Genomic DNA, 25640 nt, shown 5'->3' on the forward strand with positions numbered 1-25640 from the left:
GACTTGTAGTAAGATACTTAAGAAGTTTAATGCCATCTGCAGACTTCGGTACTGTAACCACGGCCTTCTCACTTAAAACATCATGTTCACCTCTTAGTCATGGCATCTCTTTCTTTTAACAGTTGTGACAGTGTGCATAAAAGTCAGAAGTAAAAGAAAAAGTGGCATTACATGAATTGCCTCAGCAGTTAGATGAAAAGTGTCAGATTACTGGAGGTGTCATACTAAAAATGTCAGATTATTGGGGATTGACTGTACCTTGTTAGTCTTAAGTCTGAAAAGTTTTGAATTCCTCCATTATTTTCTGATTTAACATAGAATAGCTCTCTCCCTCTCTCTTTTATGTATTAAAATATTTTAATACATAAAAATATGCTTATATTACATGCAAATATGCTTCAATACATTACAATAAATTCTTTATTCAAAAAATGACAGAACAGTAATGTAGTACTTTTATAGTAAAGTAGTACTTGAACAGAACACCTTGTTATGGTGCCAGTTAAAACTGACATATACTCCATTCTTTTCTTTTCTTATACTTGAATATTATTATTTAATTTCCTATTTTATATTTACTTCAATTTTTTATAAATTAACGTATTTATATTGAAACTGTAAAATAATTTTAAATTGATAATCAATCATATTACCTCCCATTTGATTATTCTTCTCTTGGTTAATTAAAAAATGTATTTTTAAACTATTAAATAACAAACTTTCAAAATGATGAAATCTTTTCTTCCAAGGTTTTTTTCAGTAGATTACTAATTATTTTCTCAGAGGAGCATCTCATAGCATTATTTGTAATGATTTTTTTATGAAAGTTAGGAAACCCCCTATAAGAAGTATAAATTTCAGTAATTTATTTGATTTTTATCGTGCTTGTTCATTTATTATACCCTTTTGATAAATTTCAAGTGTGTTAATAGATTTAATATTAATCTGTGTATTGACATTTTTGTTTTTAATTATTTATTATTTGTAAAATTTGCATGTTACTTTTAATAATTCTATGGTGAGATCTAACTTCAAGGGGTATTTTGTCGAATGTGTTCCTTATAGTGCTTGTATCATTATTGATAGGGCTATATTACCTTCTGATGTAGTATTTAGTGTAATCTCTACAGATTAATTTGCATAAGTGGTATGCTGTGTTTGTCAGCGTCCATTTTGTTAGTACACTGTATTATCTTCTGTATTTTGTTCTTTATTCTGAAACTAACTTATAAATGTTAGAAATTTTGAATCACTGTTGGTTAATGCACTCTATATTTTCTGCAGATGTGTACTTCTCAATATTCAAAAAATGAGTCGCATCTAATTTATTATTACACAAAACTCTAGACTTCATTTTGTTTACCAGAATTACATATTGAAATCCATATTCTAACAATATTCTGGCCATGTTCTAACAGTAGTAGAAAAAAACAGAACTTTTAAATTATGAAATGTATAGAGAAATTATAAAATATATAGTTTTCTGTTCTCAAATGGCATTTAAAATTAATAATAATAATAATAAGACATATACTACTTTGAAAAATTATTATTTTTATTTCAGTCTAAACTTTAAAATTCTCTAAACCTGGCAGTAGTGTGTCCTCCTATTGTTACATCAGTGGTGAGTAGGGTGCCTCACACCCTATATACCAAAAATGTTCTGTTCTTTGATGCAATTAAAATATTTTTAGGATAAATAAATTAATAAATAAATGTTTACACAGAATTTTGTTACAATTTTGATCATTAATTATTTTTGAAATCTGTTAAAAGGTTAAAATTTAAAACTTAAACAATTTCGTACAGTCTATTTATTTTATATCCATGAAACATATAATATTAAAACAATGAATTATTAAAATAAATATATATATGTGTGTGTGTGTGTGTGTGTGTGTGTGTGTGTGTGTGTGTGTGTGTGTGTGTGTGTGTGTGTGTGTGTGTGTGTGTGTGTGTGTGTGTGTGTGTGTGTGTGTGTGTGTGTGTGTGTGTGTGTGTGTGTGTGTGTGTGTGTTATTAATTAAATACATTGATTAAAATTAAAGATATAAATAATTTCTTAAGAAAGATTTTTTTATATAAATTGAAAACATTATTATTTTAATTTTACTTAATTCACAAAATCTTGCTCTCTACCCTCTAATGGAGGGCAGAGAGGTGCACATCACATTTCCAGCCTGTCATCTTGCTTTTCCGATCCATTTTCTTTGGCCGTTTCACGCATCTCCTTTGTTTTTGACGAGCAGTTTTTGATGAGAGCTGACTTGTTGACAAGTAGGCAATGCAAAATGATTGATAGCAATTGTTAATTGCTGTGGAAGAACTACATTTTGCCACTCATGTATCTGAATTTTTATTAATTGGTATACTAAATCCTTTAGAAATGTCTTCCGAACAATTCATTTCTTTCATTGACAAAATCCTCTGCTTCCTGAAGAAGTATCATGGTCTAATAATAGATCAGGTTCATCCTAACAATCTGAATTTACAGGCTCTTCATTAAATACCTAGTCAACAAGTAACCTTAATCTCTCTTATTCAGCTTCAAACAGATCCATCTGTAAAATTAAAAAACTGAACAAAATTATATAAAAAATTAGGTTTGAAAGAGTAAAAACAATAGGACAGTTTGATATGTGTAATAATTCATTAATAAATTAATACAGAACAGTATAAAAAATGAAAAGTAAAAGAAAAAATAATTCTCCACTATTTATTTTATTTTAAAATCTCACACAGTACGAAAATATAACTTTACTTACCTTCATTAATTTTATAACATGACTGGTGTGTTGGGGTGTAGAACATCCCAGATGACTTCAACCGCTCAACACAGATATTTGACAACAACTGGACACAAACTAATACTACTAACACTCTGGCAGAAGTTATGCAAAGATACACTGAGCCATGACTCTAAAACATAATGTACATAAAATTAATAATAAAAGAAAAATGGAGTGGGTTGTGTGAAACCCTACACACCACTGTCAGGAAATAAATGATCACTTCAATTATTGTTACAAATCTTAATTCTGTGAAGGAAGTTCTAGATCATCATTTTCACATATTTTTGATGTTCTCTTAGAACAATGGCTTGAATATTCTCTTTAAGCACTTGAACTGTTTGTGGATTATTGGTGTAGACTTGTTACTTCATAAACTTCCAAAGGAAAAAGTCAAGAGGTGTTATATCTCATGATCTAGGCGGCCAATTGATGTTTTCATTTCATGAAAAACCTGTCCTGGAAATTTCTCTTGCAATAATGAAATCATTTGATGGCTCATAAAATACCGTTCTACTGCAAATAAACATTAACGAAACTCATTTCATCAAATGTAGGTGCCAATGTGCAGTAGTGCCCTGCACTGATTTAACCACAGCATCTTTATCATTCTCAAAATATATAGCCTGATCACTGAAATTTTACCAGTCAAAGTCCTACGAAACAGTCACTTGTGAACAGAGACATTGCTTGAAATTATTCTAAGATTTTCAGGGCACAAGCAGCAGTTCTTTTTATTCCCAAATCTATAAAATTAGAAATCTTTCTTGTTACAAAGTATAATTTTTTTTTTTAAATCTGGCTTACTTACCTGCCTGCTTTCCAGTAACTATTCAATAAATAGTCGACTTTGAGTATGATCTCATAGCTGCAATTGTTCCATCACTTTGCAAGCATATAGTCCAAAATCTTTAAGCAAAATGTGATATAGGTTAGTCTTTCTAATGGCTAATTGTGATAATCTTGGGATTGACAAAACTGGGTTTTAAGTAACAGTAATAATGTTTTTAGCCGACCTGGCACTTCATTGATGAATTAACACATTAGTAATTCAACCAGTTTTCTCAAATTTAGAATTAGTTTACAATTTTTCTATGAGAGAGTGCTTCATTATTGACCAAAAACACCATGAACCCTTAACAAATTGTCTCTGAGATATTTGTCGTAAATTTTCATAATTTTTTTGCATTATTGGAGAAAATATTGTTCCATTTTTACTTTTTACTCAACTGCTGTTAACATATAACACTCTTTATATGTGATTGTGGACAATACACCAAGTATATTAATAACCAGTATATATATTACAAATTTATGTTATTTAATATTATATTTTTTTATTTTATAATTTTTATTTATTTTATAGAAAATCTGAGGATGAGTTAAGAAGAAATACAGCTGCATCAATGCTTCAGCAACCATCACTAATAGATTCTGGAGTAGATTTCAGCTCAAATTGGGAATTTAACCCTAGTAATTATACAATATTAGCTGAATGGTCAGCTGCTGCTGCTGATAATAGCCCTACTGAATATGCTGAATTTGGTAATAATGATGAAGATGATTTTTTCACATTAGGATTTCGACCTCAAGATGAAATTACAACAGAATTATGATGGCACGCAATTTATTTTATTACAGTAATATATATTTATAGATAGTATTTCATAATATATTTACAAGTATAATTATAATAAAAGAAATCCTCAGGGTGCAAAATATGCTGAATGGGATTTTACATTCCACTTAAAAAATAATAGATGTGTATATTTTTTTAATTATAAAAGAATAAAATGTAAAGAAATGAAAAAATGTAAAGGAATTTTTAATATAAGTAAAAAATGAATGAATTTTATTACTTTGTCTATAAATATGTAAGGTTATTCAGAAAATACAGTTTACATTCATATGGAAAAAATATTGTATCGCTTTCAAATATTTTAAGACTGGACTGATGTTTTTCTTTTTTTATATTGATAGCACATAACTCTTTTTTAATCATTCATGAAATTACGGTATATGAGTTTTGATAAAAAAAATACATGGAATTTTAGTTTTTCTCAAAAAATCTTTATTTATTCATCAATGTTGATTTTTTCATCTTCAAAGTACTTCCCTTCAGATATAATACATTTGTCCCAGCGCTTTTTCTAATCTTCAAAGCTTCTCTGGAACGCAATTTCTACTATGGCATTTAGCTCCTTCAGCAAATTCTGTCTTTATTTCTTTAATTTTGGCAAAATTTAATGTTTCATAAATATTTTCAACTTGGGGGGTAGGAAGAAGTCAAGGGGACACAATGTCCAGCAAATACAGAGGCTGAGACATAATAAAGGTGTTGTTTTTGGCTAAAAATTCACAAACAAACAGTGAAGTGTGAGCAGGTGTATTGTCGTGGTGCAGTTACCATTAATTGTTTCACCACAAATTTTTCTTTGGATTGCTTCAAGCAAATGGCATAGAACTTCCAGGTAGTAATCCTTTTTGACTCTCTGATAGTGATTTGGTGATTGTCCATAATCAGTTTCTTCATTTTTTCGACATTATTATTGGTTGTTGATGTGCTGGGACATCCAGGTGCTCATCATCTTCAACATCTTCATGGATTTCTTGGAATTGTTTGTGCTCCTTGTAAACAGTTGTTTTATTCATAGAAGAATTGCCAAAAGCAACATTTAAAATTTCCAATCCGGTGCTGCACTTAATTACATTTTTTAAGCAAAATTTAATGCAAATTCCATTTTTTCCACAAGTTAAAAATTACCAACCATATCAGAATACATGTAACCTTTTCTACATAATAAACCAATGTTTCTACAACCAATAAACCAATGTAAACATATGTTTGGGACGAGTGTACCAACAGAAAAAAAAATTGTCAGATTTGGATTTATAGAGCTCGGGAAATTTAAAAATTCCACGTATTTTTTTATCAAACCTTATATTAATCCCAGTTTACTGGAAATCTACAATCAGTAGAGGTCTATTCTCAATGATATGAAAACGATACAAACAATTGGTACAAATGACTAATATAAGGTATTAATGATAAGTTCAGTATCCTTCTTAATTAATTACAGAATATTAATTTATTAACAAAATCTTATTATTTTATTGTAGTTATCATTGCTTATATTATCAACCATGTTTACTCATATGTAAGACTTTGTTCTTTTCTAAAAGTTTAATAATTATAAGTTAATGTTGTCAATGTATAAGTGTTTAATTGTAAAAACAAATATTTTTAGTATTAGAATGAATTTTTGTTTCAAGATTCTACTACTTCAAGAGGCATTATATAATCAGAGCTTTTGTTGGAATATTTGGTTACTGGAAAGAAATATGTTGTGTGATGTAATACAGCAGTATCAATTTTCCACTCATAAATAACAAAATCCAGTAATCATGTCATCAATAATTCAGATCACTTCATTGCCAAGTAACATGATCTCATTTTCTTTTTTCTTCTTTTTGTCGAAAAAACCATAGAGTTATTATTATTTTAACTCATAAAAAATCAATAGTGATGGAGTGTAGTCAATAGAACTTTATTATAAATGCAGTATGACTTGATGACTGAGTATGATATGTTACCAACTGATCAAAAAATACATATAAAATTACATTTATACTATTAAAACTATCTATCTTTCCCATATAGATAAAATTGTGTATCTGTATTTTGTTAATAATTAATTTTTTTTTAGTATACAAAGAAAAAACTCGTTAAGTCAAGTTTGATTAATATGGTGATTTGAGGATAAGATCTTACAGAGTTCATTTATCTAACCCTTACTTATATTTCTATAAAGCACCAAATTATTTAAAAATGTTTTAGGCTAATTTTTGTAAAAGAAATACATTCCATCCTGAAATTTTAATAAGTAGAATGGGACTAATGTAAAATACTTTATAGAGATCTTCAGAGACCGTAGCAGAGGTATATGAGTACATGATATGAAATACAAATCTACCCAGTTTTTTTAATGTAACAGGTTTATATGATCATGTCCAGTGTCTGTTATCAAATATTTATTGAGCCCATTCAATTATTTTTAAGTCTGTCTGGCTGAATTAATATTATTGCGATTATTCATATCACACTTTTTTGCATATACTATGAATTTTAATAATTTTTTTTTTACTTTCAGTTTTTTTTATAAATTTTAGTATGGAGACACGAAATATAAAACAAAATTCATTTCTAAGAAACACATTACCTTAAAGTATACAGAATTAATTCTGTACCAGAATTATCTTTATATTTGTCTTTTGAAAGCACTTGAGTAAAAATTTGACATCAATTGCTAAATATTATTATATCTTTAACTAATAAAATTTGATAATAACATTTTAAAATCAAAACAGAATTGTGAAAATGGATTTGTAACAAAAATATAAATTAAAGCGTTGGTATTATGGTTCACTAATAAATGTATAGTCCCAGTTGTAAACTTGTTCATCAGTATTTAAATTTTATTAGAGTAACATTATTATGTTACTCTTCTTTGTATAAATTTAAATTTTATTCTTAGTATATTTTATTCATATACATTTATATCCTGGTTACTGGTGATCTTTTTATGAAATAGTTCAGTGAATATAAATCATATCATGTAGTATGAGTTTTGTTTCTTGTCATAAGGTATATGTACTTGTAACACATGTTTTTTATCGAGATAAAAAGGGATTACTTTTTCTAGAGTAATAATGTACACTGTACATTAAGCTTTAAATATATGTTCTTATTAAATTTTTAACTGGTTATACTTGCATGTTCATGTTTGTTTGAATCTATTATATAGTTGTCAGTGCATTCATTAAGTTTGCATTAAATGTTTATAGAGAAAAATTTTAGTTGTTTTAGCAGTTTTTTTTTTAAATAAGTTTTTTAACTAACATCTTTTTAAAGTAACATATATTTTTATTATGGTATATTTTCTGTTTAAAAATATGACTTTTTCCTTTCAATAACTACAAAAAATGATTGAGAAATAATATGTAAATATAATTTTATATCTTACAAACAAAAAAGATTGGTCTTTTAAACAATAAAATTCAATTTTTAAAACAATTTTCTTTTATAATGTAATAACATCCAATTAGTTGTCAATTGATGTATACTGCAGTGATTTTTATTATCTCATTTTCAGTTATCAAACTTATTTAAACAGATTTTAATTTTAAATATTATAAAATGTAGTGTTGCTAGAAAATATAGACTGGGAACGGTTACTTGATCAAACTTAATCAGGTTTATTCATTTTACACCAGTGCTTTTAAAACTGGCTCTTAATTTTTCTGATCAGATAGTTAGTTTTAACTGATGCTTATTATTTGTTGTTTTGAATTCATCGCATATGTACATGTGTGTTGTGTGCTTTTAACCATTTTTTCTAATGAACTTATTTATTTATTTTATTTGTAATTCAACATTTGTAGTTGTACAAAACATGTGGGAAATATGCTAATGATAACTCTTTACTTCTATCTTAAAAAATATTTTTGTTTTTAAAATGATTAATATGTTTAATAAGCAATTACGTTTTAAATATTTTTTTAGAATAGGAGAAGAGAATTATATTTGAGAAACATGGTAAATAAAATTTTTAATAAATAAGAAAAATAATTCTATCAAAAATAGAATTATTATGAAAATATTTTTTTTTAACACATTAGATTCTTGTAAGAACATTAATCTTTTTGTACATTAATTATTATTGTAGCATCCCAGACAATGTAAAGTAATAATTAGTAAGTAATTGTGATATATTTTGAAGAATTCATTCTAAAATCATAATTGTAAATCAAATACTAAGGAAAGTTGTACACACAATTTCAAGTTTTATCAAAATATCTATCTTTTTCATGGATATATTTTATTATAACCCCTACTATTTGTAGAAATAATGGTAAGAATCGCTACCATTATCTATTTTGAAGTATTTATTCTTAATAAATATAGTTGTCAATTATCAATTAAATGAGCAACGAATTGGAAACATACCAATTTAAATAATATCTCCAGTATTAATCTAAATTAAAAAGTAGTATGGATCATTGCTACTCAGTCTCATTGATGTCTATCATAATGATGTATAAAATTTTCTATTGCTTACATCTATTAAAACTACCTATCAATTTATAAATCTGTACGCATCCCAATCAATGTACAAAATAAACATTATATTTGCTCAGTTTAGGGAATATCTTTTAAAATAAACATGGAATTTTAGACATAAAAAATTTCAGTCACTTTAAAAATATCACAGATAATTCCTTATATTTAATCATGTTACCAGTCATCCATTACTGAATATTATGTAATTTCTTACTAACTATTCAATTTAAAAAAATATATATATATTTTTTTTTTAAGTTTATATCAACTTTCAACAAATCAAGGCATTTAGATCTCTTCCACTTATGATGTAATCTGATTCATTTTTATAATACAATGATCCACTTGTACTAAAGTGATAAAATTGCAAATTACTTTGTATATTATCAATTATTCTTTTAATACATCATCCATTCCAGTTAATTGTCCATTCCTGATGGGTATTTTTATTTTGAAACTTATCATTGAAGATACAGAGATCATTACATGAAAATAATAATATTCAAATGTGATTTATTATTTATTACTCTAAATGCACGTTGTTGATAATTATTTATTACAAATCCATCAGTTTTAAATTTTATTGAATATGAAAGTAATTAACAATGGAAATAGCTTCATATTTGGTGCCAATAATTTTAATTGTTCTCAAATTTACTTTTGAAAATTAAGTTTTTTAGGTTCATCACTGAACATCTTCATATTTATTTTCTTTCTTTTATTAACATTTATTTTCTGTTGCTTCTGCAAGGTCAGACAAAATTAGCTATTCTTTTTTTTATTATTTTTGTAGAAATAAGTTTTTGTAAACTATTGTCCCCTGAAAGATAGACCTTAAATAATGATGTTTATTAAAATTTCAGAAATATATCAGAAACAGAGATTTATGTAATACATCACTCCATGAGTTTTCTTCTACTTTTGGAATGGTTTCCGGAGATCTATTTGTGCTGTAGTACATAGGTTATGTAGCCAATTTTCCTTAATTTTTTGCGTTGTTTGAAAACCTTTCAAGGTTTATTTTAGCTTAATTAAATAATAAAAAGTTTATAGGAATCAATTCCAAAGATTTTGGACACTGAGAAATAAACACAATCGCATGTTTTACCAAAAATTTGTGGTTATGGAATAATGTGTGTGGTTACATTATCGCCATGAAGTACCTCTGGCCATTTTTTCTACTGCCCCTCTCAAACATTGCATTATGATCAAATGAAATTCACTGTTGACTGTGAGACTATATATGGATGTTCATGATGAACATATGAGTTCATCAGGATGGATTACTGATAAATGAAATTCTTTTAGTCAGAAAAGACAATCAACATAACCTTCACACTGATAATTTAAGCATGTTTGTCTAATTTTTTGCATGTAGTGATGATTTTCCCAACTACTTTGTTGATAACGCTTGTTTTCATATTGTAACTGCAACCCATGTTTCACCTATTACGATGTTTTTCAAAAGATTTTCATTATCATTTAATTTATTCAGAAGCCAACTGACAACAATATATTTTTTTTTATTCCTTAGGCAACAAATATGGCAACAATTTTGTTGCAATTACATACATGATAAATTTTTTAGTAAAAATCAAGCAATACAAATTTTTGCAAATATACATTTCTGAAAATCATATTCTAAATATTTTCTAACATATCACACATTTTAATGTAATAAACAGTCGTTTTTACTCACCCAGATTTTTCAGTATTCTCAATATTTCTTTGGCTAATTTAAAAAGCAAAAATTATTCTATCTATGGTTCACACATTTTTTTTGTCATTTTTTTTTGTTTTGTACATAAAATAGGTATGTCTGAAATTTTCTCCAATTTATCCCACATATGTGGTTCTTTATATTATTTCTCTTTAATCACTAATACTAAATGAAACTCATTCAAGTTATCACATAAAAAATTATATATTCAAGAATTATACATTCATATTCTCATAAAATAACTAAAGCTCCCATTACGCAGTACCACAAAGCATATGACATCATGTCATGTAACTCAGGTATTGTTATCAAATTCAGTTTCTTTGTGGACAAATATATTTGTCTATAATGTTATTATTATGGTAAAATTGCTTTGAAAATATCAATATGTCCACATTGCATCTAGTGTGGAAGAGCTCTTGGTCAGTTTTTAAGTACAATTACTTTATGAATTCTTTATAAAAAAAAAAATTAATAATAATAATAAACTAGATGCACCCTTCATAAAATAGTAATATTCACATGATATTATTTTGTTTACCAGACAGATTTGGTTGAAAGCTAGTCACTCACTCTATATATAAATAATATTTTTAATTTTGTTTATTTGTCCAAATGTAGTGTTGTGTTTATATACTGTATTGAATGTTTGTATTACGTATGCATAAGGAATGAATGTTTTTATTAATAAAATAAAATAATGAAAATATATTTTTTATTAAATTTAATGTACATAATTATTATAAATAAATATGTATAAATAATAATAAATATTAATTATCTACAAAATGTACATGTATATATTACATTTAATAAGTTAATTTTTAATTAACTTGTAAATTTATCTCACTGTTTTATTATATATACATATATTTTTATGTTCTTAATTATAAAGACAAAGTGTATTTATAGATTTGTAAATATTTGTATTTTATGGTGTAGCTTAATCAATAATGTATTATTTAAAATGAAATAAAAAAAAAATAATAACTTTTAATAGTGTAATTATATAAATTTAATATTAGATTAGTTTATTGAATTATAGATAAAAATAAACTACCTGTCCTTTTAAGTAGGATTATTTTAAAATGTCTTGGCTCCATTTTTATTGAATAGAAGCCATGTTGATCAAATTGATTATTATTAGTATGTTAATGTAACTGCAATCAATGAACCTTGTTCTTTATGTGGGATCTTCTATCGAAGGTAGATTCTAAGCAATTGACCTGAACCATTCTTTCAGACAACTCAGGTAAAACATTCTTTTCCTTTCAAAGCTTTATTTACAATTTAGTTTACACTGAATTGACTGCAAGTAATATTTTCTCCTTGTATATGTCCTGGATAATCATCTTCTCATCTCTTCACAAATTTCTATAATTATCAATTCTTTATGCATCAAAGACAAAACATAGCTATTAGTAATTTATAACATCTTGTTCACATTGTATGCAAACACAACTGATGGGCTTTATAAAAGCAATTACATTATTCACAACTATAAATAAAGTTGATGGAATTATTGTAATAAAATTTCTACATGCCTTATAGTGTTAAATCACTGTATTCCTCTTAAAAGTAATCTTTTAGGAAAGTTACATACCATTCCCAGTATCTAACCCACTCTTCAAAATAGTTTCTGAAATTGATTTGCAGAATAGCCTTCAAAGCTACTGTTGTTGCTTTGATGTCATCAGTTTCATAGAGATGTTTACCTTTCAGTGTCTCTACACAATAATTTATTTTTTAGCTAAAACCCTTCTTTTACAGAGCGGTCAGGAAGTCCCTTTATGCTAGTTATGAAATTATTAGGATAGGTCCAGCTTACATTTTATATGTGAGTTCCACCATGTTGAAAGCACAGATGTATGCACCTCCATGTCCAGTTAGTTGTTCAACTACAACAGCATATCAGGGGTGATCATTTCAAATGCTGATCAAGCAGTATCTTTGAGTTGCTCGTTGTTGACGTTTCTACATTTTTGTGTTTCTTCTTTTACAGAACCCCAGAGAACATTATCAGGTGTGGTGAGGTCAGGGCTTCTTGCTGGTCAAATGATAAACTCGTTTGAGCCATATCCAATCAAGCGATTCAGAAAAATTTCATTGAGGCGCCTGCAGACATTCAAAGTAAAATGCACTGGAGCACCATCTTGCTGAAACGTAATGGTGTCAGCAATCCCTTTTGCCATTAATTCTGGAAGCAACCACTCATCGATCATTTTCGAATAACTGTGCTGATTAACTAAAATCAAAAGAATAAGGACCAAGAAGATGTTCAGCTGACATCCCAGCCCAAGTCGTAATAAGAGGCAAATGGTGCTCAAATTCCTCAAAAGAGTGAGAATTATCTTTCACCTAGAAAAAAACATTTTAGTTACAGAGCTTCAATAAATCACACACTCGTCTGAGAATATGGCTTTCTTTTTAATCATTAGTTCTCGGAAAGTGTTCTAGCAATAACTGCCATGCATGAATCAAGTTCATTGTTACTTAACTCATTAACTGTGGCTATAAGAAAAGTCCTTTTGCATATGATCTCACATAGGCGATCTTGGAATGTCTAATTCTGCAGAACATTTGCACATTGAATCGATGCCTCCATAGCAGCATACGTCTCAGCTTGAGTAATTGGCCTCCCACTGTGTGATGCATCAAGAACACTTCCCATTGTAAAAGACTTCTACTCCCATGTCAGTAATGTTTACTATGATGGTGATAATTTTCCAAAATGCACAAAGAAGTTATTCATAATGCTCTCCAATGTTTTACCAGTGTGTAGACTGTGGATCCATAAACAAGCTAAGAAACACTCTTTGGCAGTGAATGCACTCGTATCCACCATCATTCCACACTTGACTGCAACTAAAGGTCATCCAACCACAAATTAACACACTGGATGATCCCTACCATGGCTTATCCTCGCCATCTTTTCCAGCAGCAGTGAGTGATAACAGCGATGAGAACTGGTAGCAGTAGAGCCCAATTAAGCTGGATATATTACAGTGTAAAGGGACTTTCTGCCCACACCATAGATAAAGCCATTTGAATAGGTGTATGTTGTCTGTTTAAAACTATTTTCTTCAATCTTGAACATTTAAAAAATATTTTTCAGTTGTTTCGTTTGATGACCAGGAATGTACTATAATTAATTGACTCTGTAAACCGTCATCACAAGTTAGAACTCTAAACTGTTATGGCAACTGCATAATAAAACAAAACCCATGATTTGTTTTAGAAAAATTATGTAATATTTACTTTAAGCCAGTTGTGTATAACTTAGAGTAACACCCTACACATATTAAAAATACAAAAACATATTTAAATAGGCACAGTTAAATTTTTTTTTTTTTTTTTATTAAAAAAATGTTTGATAAAAAATATTATCAATCATCTCAAAAGGATTGAATTCTTAACACCTCAAGTAAAATGTAAAATAAATGGTTACAATGAACAGATTTCACTTACTGGTTAATCAGCATGATTTCTTGAGATGCACATTTTAAACATGGTACTCTGATATGTGTACCAGCAATAAAATCCCTTAATTAAAGTAAAGCTAACAAATTAATCAAACAGCCAGATGCATGTTGTTACTTTTGAAATAATATATCACGACAGGCATTCTTACAAAATTAATTACACTAAAAAGACCAATTAATACAAATAGTTATTTAATTGATTAGAATGTGCACACCATACAATGTGAGTAGTTTCAAGGTGACAAATAGGATCCTTTTTTTTAAAAAAAACTATGGATGCTGTCATCTACCAAGAAATTATCCAACAGTTCGTAGCCTTACTGCAAGGGGATGAGCGTGACTGCTGGTTGCAAGAGTACAGCGTCACTTCATACAACTTACTGTGCTATGGAGATGCTACAGGATTTTTTTGGTGGAAGAATCATTCCTAAAGGATTGTGGCCACACAAGATTCCCTGATATGATTAGTCCAGACTTCTTTCTGTGGGATTATTTAAAAAAATTGTTTATAGGAGCAATCAATACACCCTGTGGGAATTGAACACAAATATTATCAATGTCATCCAGGAAATAGATGGGGTACAGCTTACAAGAGTAATCAGGAATATGGTCAAACATATTGACAAGTCCATAGAAGTGAATGGATATCATTTTCAACACCTTCTGTAAATTATGTAAGTGTTTGCTAACTGATAAATTCTGAATTATAAAAAAAAACTGTATGTGAATGTTTTCATATTATTATTCTTGTTAGTATATCAATTTTTGATAATTTTATATAAATTTTCATGTAGAAATATAGTTTCTGAATAGTCCCTTAGCCATTTCATCATACCATTGAATATCAAGTTGGAAGTAGCACTGCAGGTGAACAAAATTTCAGAATAGGTGATAAAAAAATGGAACAAAACCTGTAGAAAGACTGCCTGTCATCAGGCAAGCAGTTCCAGTTGTTGACTGAAAACATGTCCTGTAGTATTATTACAATTAGAATCGTATTGACAACTGAATGATGGTAATCATACAAGTGCTGTGCTTTGCTGAAAACCAATAACAACCTTTAAATCAGTAAACTATCTGAAAGTAATGCAAGTTGTCAAGATTGTGCTCTTATGAAAAAGTAAAAGTTGGAAAAATTCTTTTATGATAACATAATGTATTTAATTTTGCTGTGATTTTTAATAGACTTTTTATTCTTGAGATTTTGTTTTTTATTTTGTACTCAATACAAATTCAGAGTTGTACTATACTATTATTGATGCATAAATTAAAAACCAGGAAAAAATTCAAAACCTGTTTACAAATTCACAAAGATTTACATTAAATCTAAAGGTTGGCCATTTTGATTGTTAAAAAATGTTCAGAAAACATTAAGAAAATATTATATAAAAGATAATAAATTAAATAAATGAAAAATTAATAAAAATTGATAATAAAAAGTCTTTCTTACTTACTAAACAAAACCATAAACAATGTTTGGCCTGTATTGCATCTATTTTTCAATCAATATATTTTTTTTTATAGTTTCTTTATTTATTTACATTTATATGTTCTTTTATATTTTGACTGGGAATTTCTCAGCCTGACAAAGAAAACAACAATTTTTTTGAATGTTTTTGTTATTTTTCAATATAGTCACCTTGCAGTTTGACATATTTAAACCAACAACTTTCTTAATATGTTCAAATTAGAAAGTTTACATCTTAACTGATTGAATGTAAATATTTTATTTGGAGCCAATTTGGCTAAAATTTGTAAGAACACCAAATAACTCATAATAAAGTAAATTTTAAAAGTATAATAGAACATAATTCAAGAATAAGTATAATAGAACATTAAGCAGCATTGAATAGTTGAAAATCTGTAATTAGTTCAGGCTGCAACCTTTGATTTTTTTTAAATTGACAGCCTTTAAATTGATAGAGAGGATTCTCTAGATTAAAATAGGAAATTTTAAGCTTGTTTGTTTACTGAATATAAATATATATATATAATGTTTGAATGTGTTTAATTTGCCATTGAAGTAATGTCGTACTTATTTACAACAGACAAATATGCTGACATGATATTCATTTTGGGTGTGTGTAATGTTAATGCTACAGCTGCTGCAGTAGAATATGAAATATTTTTTCCGAATCACAGGATTCTAGATCTCAAAAAAATTAGCGCTACTTTTAGCAATGTTTGGGAAACAGGTTCACTACCTATAATTTGTACTGGCTACGAACAATCTGTCCAACATGAACTGTTGTTGATGAAATTATTATCAATGCAATTCAGCATATTCCTGGTGTCAGTACATGATATCTTTCTAAATGGATCAGAGTTTCACATTCTATGGTTTGGAGGACACTTAGTGAAACAAGTTTTATCCTTATCATATACAGCAAATTCAACATCTACACCCAGGAGATAGTCTGCTCTGGTTGGGTGTTCTACAATTGGTAGAATACAAATCAAAAACTCTACAAGTAAGTTTTGCTAACTGACAAGGTAAATTTCACTTGAGTTGTCGTTAGTAACTTATGCAATGAGCCTACTCATACATGAGCAGAAGTAAATCCTCATGAAATGGTGGAAGGCAATTTTCAACATTGATTTAGCATCAGTGTATGGTGCAGCCTTCTTCACAATCAACTGTATGGACCATTCATGTTATGTAGCTGCTTAATGCTGAAGATCACTTACACTTTCTTTAAGAAGAATTGCCACAGCTGCCTGATGTTCCTCTAGTGCTGAGACGTAAAGTATACTTACAGCATGATGGCACGCCTCCCCACTTCTTTTGTGCCATTTCCATCCACTTAAATCATCATTTCCCTGAGAAATGGATCAGTGATGGAGGTCCACATTCCTGTCCACCAAGATCACTTGATCTTTTTTTTTTACTGGCAGTGAAGCAGTGTCGGACTTGCTAACAGGTTCTGCAAGCTGTTACAGAAAATGCGTATGTATTCCTGCGCACTACCGACTAAATCTCTACCCCTGGTGACCCCACCTTCTGGGAAACCGCTAATAAAGCGTTACTTAATGAAGGGGGGATAAGCGCCCACACACACATTCGGTCTCCATAAGCAAATATCATCCATACCAAACCACTACATGTACACACTGTTTACCACAAGTATCACACCCACCATCTAACACACACACACAACTTACCAACTTATTACTTACCCACACGACTGTCAGCCATAATGCCATAATCACTGAAAACATGAGCAATGCTCTCAGGCAACAGGAGTAGAGTGTCTACAGCCTCACCACACCAAAGCTACCCCCTCATGCTCGAGAGGGCCCCCAAGGCACTTAGTCACAGACCTCTCCAACCCAGCACCCTGTGACACCTCTTTCCCTTGCAGGCCGTGCCAATGCTCGCTATTCCCTGTGAGTTTTTTCTGTGTTTCTAAGTTGTTCTAAAACTTTTCTATTATAGTTCACAATAATAGTCCACTGCTTCACATTCTGAAGAATTATCTGCTAAAAATCCTCAGGTCTGAACATGTCCACCCAACCCAGGGCATCCAGCATGCACCTTCGAGCATCCTGGAACCTCATTCAACTGAAGAAGACAAGGTACAGAGTTTCCTTCACACTGAAGGCCAGACAGCGGTCTGAATGTTCAAGAGCAAAACTAAAAGGATACAACCTGTAACCACCATGCCCGGCCAGGAATTGCATAAGACTATAATAAATTGATCCGTGAGTCCTACCGCACCAACTCCTCACATTCCCAATCAGATGGTAAGTCCACCGACCTTTCTCTCCCACATCCCACCATTCTTACCAAGTATTCATCAACTCTTGTAAATTGGCCACAGTCAATCTCTTCTTCTCCGAAGAAGGAAACATCCTTAATTCTTTACGCTTCCTTCTGTGAGCAATTAGCAGGTCAGTTGCATAACATCCGCCAGCACCATTGCAGCCTCTCTTGAGATAGTATGATAAGCTGCCGAAATCTGGAGGCAGCAACTCCTAAGCAGTGCAGCAAGTATTCCCATATACCTTTTATACCTCAGAACATCTGCACAGATCTCTGCCCCGTATAAGAGGGAAGAATACACCACACTTGATCCTCCTGAGTTCTCCAGGCCGCCTGGTGTTTGGAAGTTAGATAGCAACCTCACATATTGTCCTCTCCGCTCTCTTACAACTTTCTATAACATGGACTCTGTACCTCAATTGGGCATCAATCCAAATGCCAAGGTATTTAATGGCCATTCTGGAATCGACCCTCCTTCCTTCCTTCCTGCCAGTTCCAATGACAGTGTTTGATGTCTTTTCATAGAAGTGATAAGGACTATCTCCGTCTTTTCAGGGGCCAACCCCAGCCATCCAAGTGCTGCAGGGGCACTTGGTAAGTGTGGTGCAGGGGTCGGTCCAAGGACCGATCGCTGCAGTACACCCAGATCAATAGTCCTTAACAATCATGCCATTCTCTGCCGTATAAGTCATTCACCTATCTCTTAAGTAAGACAATAATTTTAACAAATATGGAGGAACCTACAGATTCCGGAGAGCATTCTCAATGGCGACGTCAGAAACAAAGTTGAATGTGTTTCTCACGTTCAACTCCACCAACACACAACATTTTACGTTCTGCAAGATACACCTGAGCTGTGCCTATCACCTCCACCACATGAAGATTGCCTGATCTAACATCTTTATATTTTTGCGTCTAGGGTTGGATGAAAAATGGTATATACAAAACAAAAATGGATTCTCTGAGGAATTAATTGTCAGTATTATGGATGTGGCTGAGCAACAAAAGCAGTTTAGAAGCTTGCCAAGAAATTTGTTGAAAATGTCAGGCTCGTATTTGAACATTTATTATAAACTGGTATATATAATGCACTTTGATCTAGTGAACTGTTTCTAAATAAAATTCAAATTTTTTTAACTTGACTTTCTTTTCTTTTGTCCTGTTTAGCCTCCGGTAATTACCGTTCAGATAATACTTCAGAGTATGATATGTACGAGTGTAAATGAAGTGTAGTCTTGTACATTCTCAGTTCGACCATACCTGAGATGTGTGGTTAATTGAATTTTAACTTGACTTAGTTTTATTCTAATTAACTTACACTATTCTGTTCAGAATTAAATTCTTTACAAGTTTTGTTTCACAAGTTTTATCCATTTAACAAAGTTATTATACATTAAATATAAAAAACATTGTATTTTTACCCTAATTTTTTGTTATCATCCCAGATTTCTCATAAACTACTGCAAATAAGGTTCTGGGACCTACTTTATTTCATTTTTCAGGTCAAAACCATAAGAAATCAGTAATTCTGCTCTTTAATTAATGTCCCAATAATTTCATATGACCTCATTTCATTGGGTAGCTAAAATTAAAGTGAAATCTTTCATTAGCCGTACTCAAAAACATAGCATTTTAAGACATATGTTTATGTGATCATTTTCCATTATTTTCACAAGTAGAATAGATTATTAAAGTTCTGGGAGAACTTCGTGTTATACTTTGTATATATATAAAAATTTTTTAAAATATGTATATTTTTAAATTTCTTTTCTGTTCATAACCAACATTTACTCTCTAAGCAGAAGGAATAAATTTAATTTGTTCCTTTAGACCATTGATTCCCAAAGTGGTCCAGGTGGACCTCCAGGGGTCCACGGGAGACTCGACGGAGGTCTACGTTGGCGTGACAAAAAAATGCGGGTTCACAATTTGTAAGCGGGGTTCCACGAAAATTCATCTGGTTTCGATAGTGAAGAACTAAAATGTTGGCTTGACTTTGCGTATCAATCTAGGCAGATAATGTTTTGAGAAGCTCAGCGACTGTTACTTGTAAGGAAACTTGCATATTCCATATTCAGTACAACGAACGTGTCGAGACTTGCAAAGCGCCGCCGCTGCCGCCCGCAACTCTTGTTCAGACGTGCAAAGGGACGAAATACGACTTGTGGTGTGTGTGCTAGCAATCTTGCATGAACTTGTTTAATTCTTCACTAATATAAATACGATTGCCAAGGATAAACGTTACTCATTTGTTTCCGGAATTTCGAAAAGAAAAGTAAAGTGAATAGATGTTAGCGTTTGCCAGTGTCGGAAAAAGTAGTAAGTACTTACCTGCTTTTTTGTTATTCTTACTTTTATTTTATTTATTGTTTATTTATTTATTTGACAATTTATTATACACGTCAGTAAACAAAAAATGCACAAATTACAAAAAATACGTAGGTACAAAAGGCGAGGCTTATTCCTAAAAGAAATCTCTTCCGTTTAAGGATTTATTAATTTTTGGTCTAAATTTTTTTTCAGATATATAAAAAAAAACTATTGGAATCGACTTAAAAACTGATCCTGAACATACCATTTCTCGGTTGTAACCCTTATTCTGTAACACGTTGTATATTTTCATAAATTGTACCTGTCTTTACATACTCGTAAAGTGCATCAAAGTAATAAATAAATGATTAAAATCGCAGAGTGTGATATATAAATATTGGTTATTTAAAAGTATTTTCTATAGAATTTACAGAAATATATCAAAATATAATTAATGAAAAAATGTTTTACATCACATTAAAATCGGTTCAGCCATTTACATAAAACTTTATTATGGATCTTACCGATTTATTGCTTTTAATAATTAGAATCAGATTGCCGCTGGTACTTTATTTCATTGCAATAATCAATTAATCCTATCCTGTTAAAATAGTCATATCCTGTTAAGTAAGACCGCCTTGAGATTATTAAAACAAACTTTTTTTTTATTTACCGGTAGGTAACTGATACGAAACATTGCTGAATCTAAGAAGAAATGTCGACTGTAGAGTGTTGATTATTTAAAATTTGGATTTCTTCCAACAAAGGCAGACAAGCGATTGCCTATATGCCTTTTCTGCAGCAAAATTTTGAGCAATGACTCTATGAAACCATCGAAGCTCGAAGATCATCTAAGGTGTCATCCTGATAAAATAGGTAAAAATTTGAAATATTTTCAAACATTGAAGGAAAAATATGAAAAGAGACCTACGTGCACAGTATGTTCGCTTCAACGTCTGAAAGTAACGGTGATGGATTGCGGGCATCGTACAATATTTCATTACTTATAGCGAAATCTGGAAAACCGCACACCATTGGAGAACAGTTAATTTTACCCGCTGTTGAAGTGGTTTTAAAAACTGTTCTGCACAAATCTCCATTTGACATACTCAAAAGAATTCCTTTGAGTAACAACACTGTACAAAGACGTATTGATGAAATGAGCTCTGATATTGAAAGTTTCTTGTGTAATTATCTGCAAACAACTCATTTTTCTATTCAACTGGATGAATCAACTTTACCTGGTAATGAAGCATTATTATTGGCATATGTTCGATTTGTTATGGACAAAGAAATTCATGAAGAGCTACTATTCGCAAAAACTTTGGAGACGGACACTAAAGGTGAATCAATATTTAATGTCCTGAGTGATTTTTTTAACGAAAAATCAATTCCATTCACAAACGTCATTTCGGTGGCAACAGATGAAGCTCCCTCCATGGTCGGGCGATATCGTAGGTTTAAAAGCCATCTTAAAAGAATTATACCAGAGGTAACTGCAATTCGCTGTGTCATTCACCGACAACACCTAGTAGCGAAAAATCTGAGTGATAGATTGCACCAATCGTTTCAACTTGCAATTAATGCTGTTAACAAGATAAGAAGCAATGCACTGAATACGCGTTTATTTGCCCAATTGTGCGATGAAAATGATGAAGACTTCCAACTATTGCTCTTACATACTGAAGTACGTTGATTGTCGAAAGGTGCATGTTTAACAAGATTTTACTCACTTTTTGAATCGGTTTTAGAGTTTCTGGAAGGTAAAGATTCAGATTTAAAAGAAAACCGGATCACTTTGAAAGCTGACATCGCGTATTTGACAGATTTGTTCAAAAAATTTAATAACATTAACTTACAATTACAAGGGGACAGTCTCAATTTAATAAAAACAAAGGGTGTAATTTCAGCTTTTCTTGGAAAATTGAAATTTATGAAGCAAAATATTAGTCGGCACGTATTTCCCAGTTTTCAAACTTGTGGTAGAATTCCTTGATGAGGATATTCAGACATATGTTCAACATTTAATTGCCCTGCATGATGACTTCAAAATCAGATTTGAAGATGGAAATACACCACGGATCATAAATCCATTTGATGAAACGGAAGTGGAGAATGTGATATTACAAGAGGAGCTACTCGATCTTAGCACTAATGAGGAGCTAAAGGTGAAATTTAAAAGAGGGTATCAAACATTTTGGCTGCAGGCACAAATACCAGAAAAATATCCTGGACTGTGGGGAATTGCGAGAAAGCTTTTGATAGCGTTTCCCTCTTCATTTCTTGTCGAAAAAAGTTTTAGTGTCATTACAAACCTTTTATCAAAAAAAGGAGCAGATTCAATATCACAGAACGGGGAGATTTGCGCTTATTCCTAACAAAACTTAAGCCAAATATTGATAATTTGCTGTCAATCCATCAAGTACATCCCTCCCATTAAAATTGTAACTATTTTGTGATTGTCATTGTAGAAGTTACATTACGTTATTAATGTTTAATTTTAATTATATTACGACAATTTTATTACATTACATTGCAATATGATAACAATAATAATTAATAGGGTAATGATTACATATTTGAATAAATGCAACACAAAAAAATATACTATTTTTCTTTTGCTTTTTACCACTCTGAATGGGAAGTTTTCTAAATAAAATAAGTGAGAATCGATTGCTTTCTTGTGCTGTGAGTAGATGTCGAAAATGTAAAGTCGGATGGAAGCATTTTTTTTTGATTGGCCAACTTTACTTTTTTGACATTCACTCACAGCACAGTCAATCAAAAATTAACCAATCAATTCTCACTTTTTTTTGGAAACTGTTAGTTCGTGGTACTCAGCCGTAACGCAAATTTTCATAGTTAGATCTAATCTTCACATTTTCCGTCGACTGGAAATATGGTAGAAATGTAGCTGCAGGGGGTCCACCGGAACCAGCAAAATTTTGAAAGTGGTATATGAGAAAAATAAGTTTGGGAACCTCTGCTTTAGACGAATTAATGACTTTTACTTAACCTCTTATAATACTTTCTTATGAATCTGATGCATAAATCACTAAAAGTACAAGAGGCACCAGTCAGAGTTCATTTCTTTGAGAGAAACAATGTTCACTGAACAGTCAATTCCTGTGATGAACAGAATGAGTGTATGTGTCACCTGCACAGCTGAACATTTCCTGCGTTTCAGCAGGTTTGGCATCCCAATGTGCATCAGAATGTTTGGTTCGGTAAAGATGGTCATGGAAAACCACTTTAAAATAGCTTTCTTTAGTAAATCTTGCATGAGACTTATTACCTTGAGAATGACTACGAAAGCTTCAGGGTTTTAGGGTGCTCTCCCCCCCCCCCCACCTTACAGACAATGCTTTTGGTTATGGATCATTACATACAAACAACTCACACTGGAGACAAGGTTTCAGCTATTTATTAATTTTTATGAGAATCTAAATACATAAACCAATTTTATATAGAATAAATTAAAAAGTAAAAATATGATGTGGACACCACATGACTTCCTTGTTTGCATATTAAATTACATCAGGATGCCACCGAAGCGAATGCTACGTGTGACATTCCCGTCGGTGTACTACTATCATTAAGAACTCTCTGAAAAAGAGAAGAAAAGAAAAAACACATTTAAAGTAAGTCTCAAACAAGACGATAGGTTATGTACGATCACGAAAAAAATGTCAACTTATAATTCAACTAAGTTTTCACATCAACAATCTGCTATTTATTTTTTCAACTATTTAATACAATAAGATTTTCCAGTTTGCTGCCTCACTCTTTACAGTATAATTATTGCAAATTTGGTAAAGCAGGCTTTACAGTTATAAAAAAAAAAAAATGACCAACGGGCTACATATTCCAACAAAAATTACTCATAGCGTAACTTTGTTGGCCATTACGGGCAACAATGGGTGGTAAATATTAAACATCTATACTTCATTCTCTTTGTACATGTCATAAACGAAATTATCTGCGCGTGGTATCAAACTACTCTACGCCTCAGGAACCACCGTAAGGTATAATTTCAGAGTAAGATGTATGTATGTATTGAGGATAATATGTATGAATGTAAAGGAAGTGTAGTATTGTACAGTCTCAGGTCGATCGTTCCTGAGATGTGTAGTTAATTCAACCCAACCGCCAAAGAACACCGGTATCCACTATCTAGTATTAAATCTGTATAAAAGTAACTGCCTTTACTAGGATTTGAACCTTAGAACTCTCGACTTCGAAATCAGCTGATTTGCGAGTAGTATCAAACTGTGGGCGGATCACATAAACGTAGGCACGTGTCTTGACAGAGTTTTTAAAGACAACTGTTGACCGGCGATATCTTCAACTACCTCATTAAGGTTATGTGCTGATGTTTGCAAAGTATTTCTGTTAGTTATTTTTTTCTTTTTAAGAAGTTAATAGACCTTAAATCGTTTTTATCTCTGAATACAGCATTTCTTTCGGTAAAGTAGGTTGATGCTCTATCTAATTTGATTGGAAACGGCTATCGAATACCACATTTTATCTTCTAAAGACTAGATATGATTGAACGTTGGTGAAAAGGAAAAAGACCACTTTAAATTATTAAAGTGTGCAAAAAAAAAATTATCGTGTAAATGAAGTGAGTATGAAATCTTATTTTTTTTTAGTAAAATTACATTGCTTTAAAATCTTAGTGCCTGAACTATTACAAAAATGTTTTCACAAATTTAGTGATTATAGTTTATTCTTATCTTGTTTTAATAATCTTGTGTGTATTTTTAAAAATATATTTAAACAACTTTTATGCACTGTAATATTTTTATCAATATTGTTAATAAGGATAACATTTTCTTGGATTTATGTTTTTTTATATTATGTCAGGTTTACTTAAAATGTGTAATTAATTACACTACTGATACTGTTTCAAAAGTTTATTCAGATAACTAAAATTTCTTGGAACACAGCGAGTATTATTTATTTTTACAATAAGTTTTATAGCACATTAATTATGAATGTCATCTTACATGTTTTTTCTTGACAATAATGAAGTTATTTCTGTATTTCCATACATCTAAAAGATAAATAATGTTTATATCTGTCTGGTTCTGCAATTAAACAGTTCTAGACAACTTGATATGATGAGACACAGTCATTCAAAAAGTGACATAGCTGCCTTCAAGAATAACAAAATCTTGTTGCAGTTTATTAAAAAGTTAATCTTGTAACATAAAACCACTTTGCAGGAGCAAAGTGGTTTTATGTTGTCTTCTATATTGATCAGAATATATTCTTTTATTTTCAGATGCTAATCTCAGACAGGTTACATTTGGCATCAACATACAATTAATTTGTACTATAAGTAACACCATCACTTGATACATCATGAAGTGTAGCTGCATAATGAGTATTCCCAAAAAATGAGAATAATGTATCCCTTTCTGTCATGAAAATAATTTAAGTTATCAAATTA

The 25640-nt window shown here is 30.6% G+C and overlaps 1 protein-coding gene across 2 annotated transcripts in view; it reads left to right on the plus strand.

Annotated features, from left to right (window-relative positions):
• The window catches only part of T48 (FU domain-containing protein T48), a 476986-nt gene extending 465374 nt beyond the window's left edge, over positions 1 to 11612 (plus strand). The window contains exons 7-8 of one of the 2 annotated variants that reach the window (XR_012757635.1): positions 4156 to 10109; positions 10445 to 11612. Coding sequence is in view for 1 of the 2 variants with exons in the window: in XM_075374926.1 (XP_075231041.1) it covers positions 4156 to 4405 (250 nt within the window). In the remaining variant the exon portion in view is untranslated. Of the gene's footprint in view, positions 1 to 4155 lie in introns of both variants that reach the window. The other variant, XM_075374926.1, reaches the window with a different exon arrangement.
• Positions 11613 to 25640: the final 14028 nt, after the last annotated feature.

This window comes from Lycorma delicatula, chromosome 9 (genome assembly GCF_047948215.1).
Source record: "Lycorma delicatula isolate Av1 chromosome 9, ASM4794821v1, whole genome shotgun sequence".
Taxonomy (NCBI): Eukaryota; Metazoa; Arthropoda; class Insecta; order Hemiptera; family Fulgoridae; genus Lycorma; species Lycorma delicatula.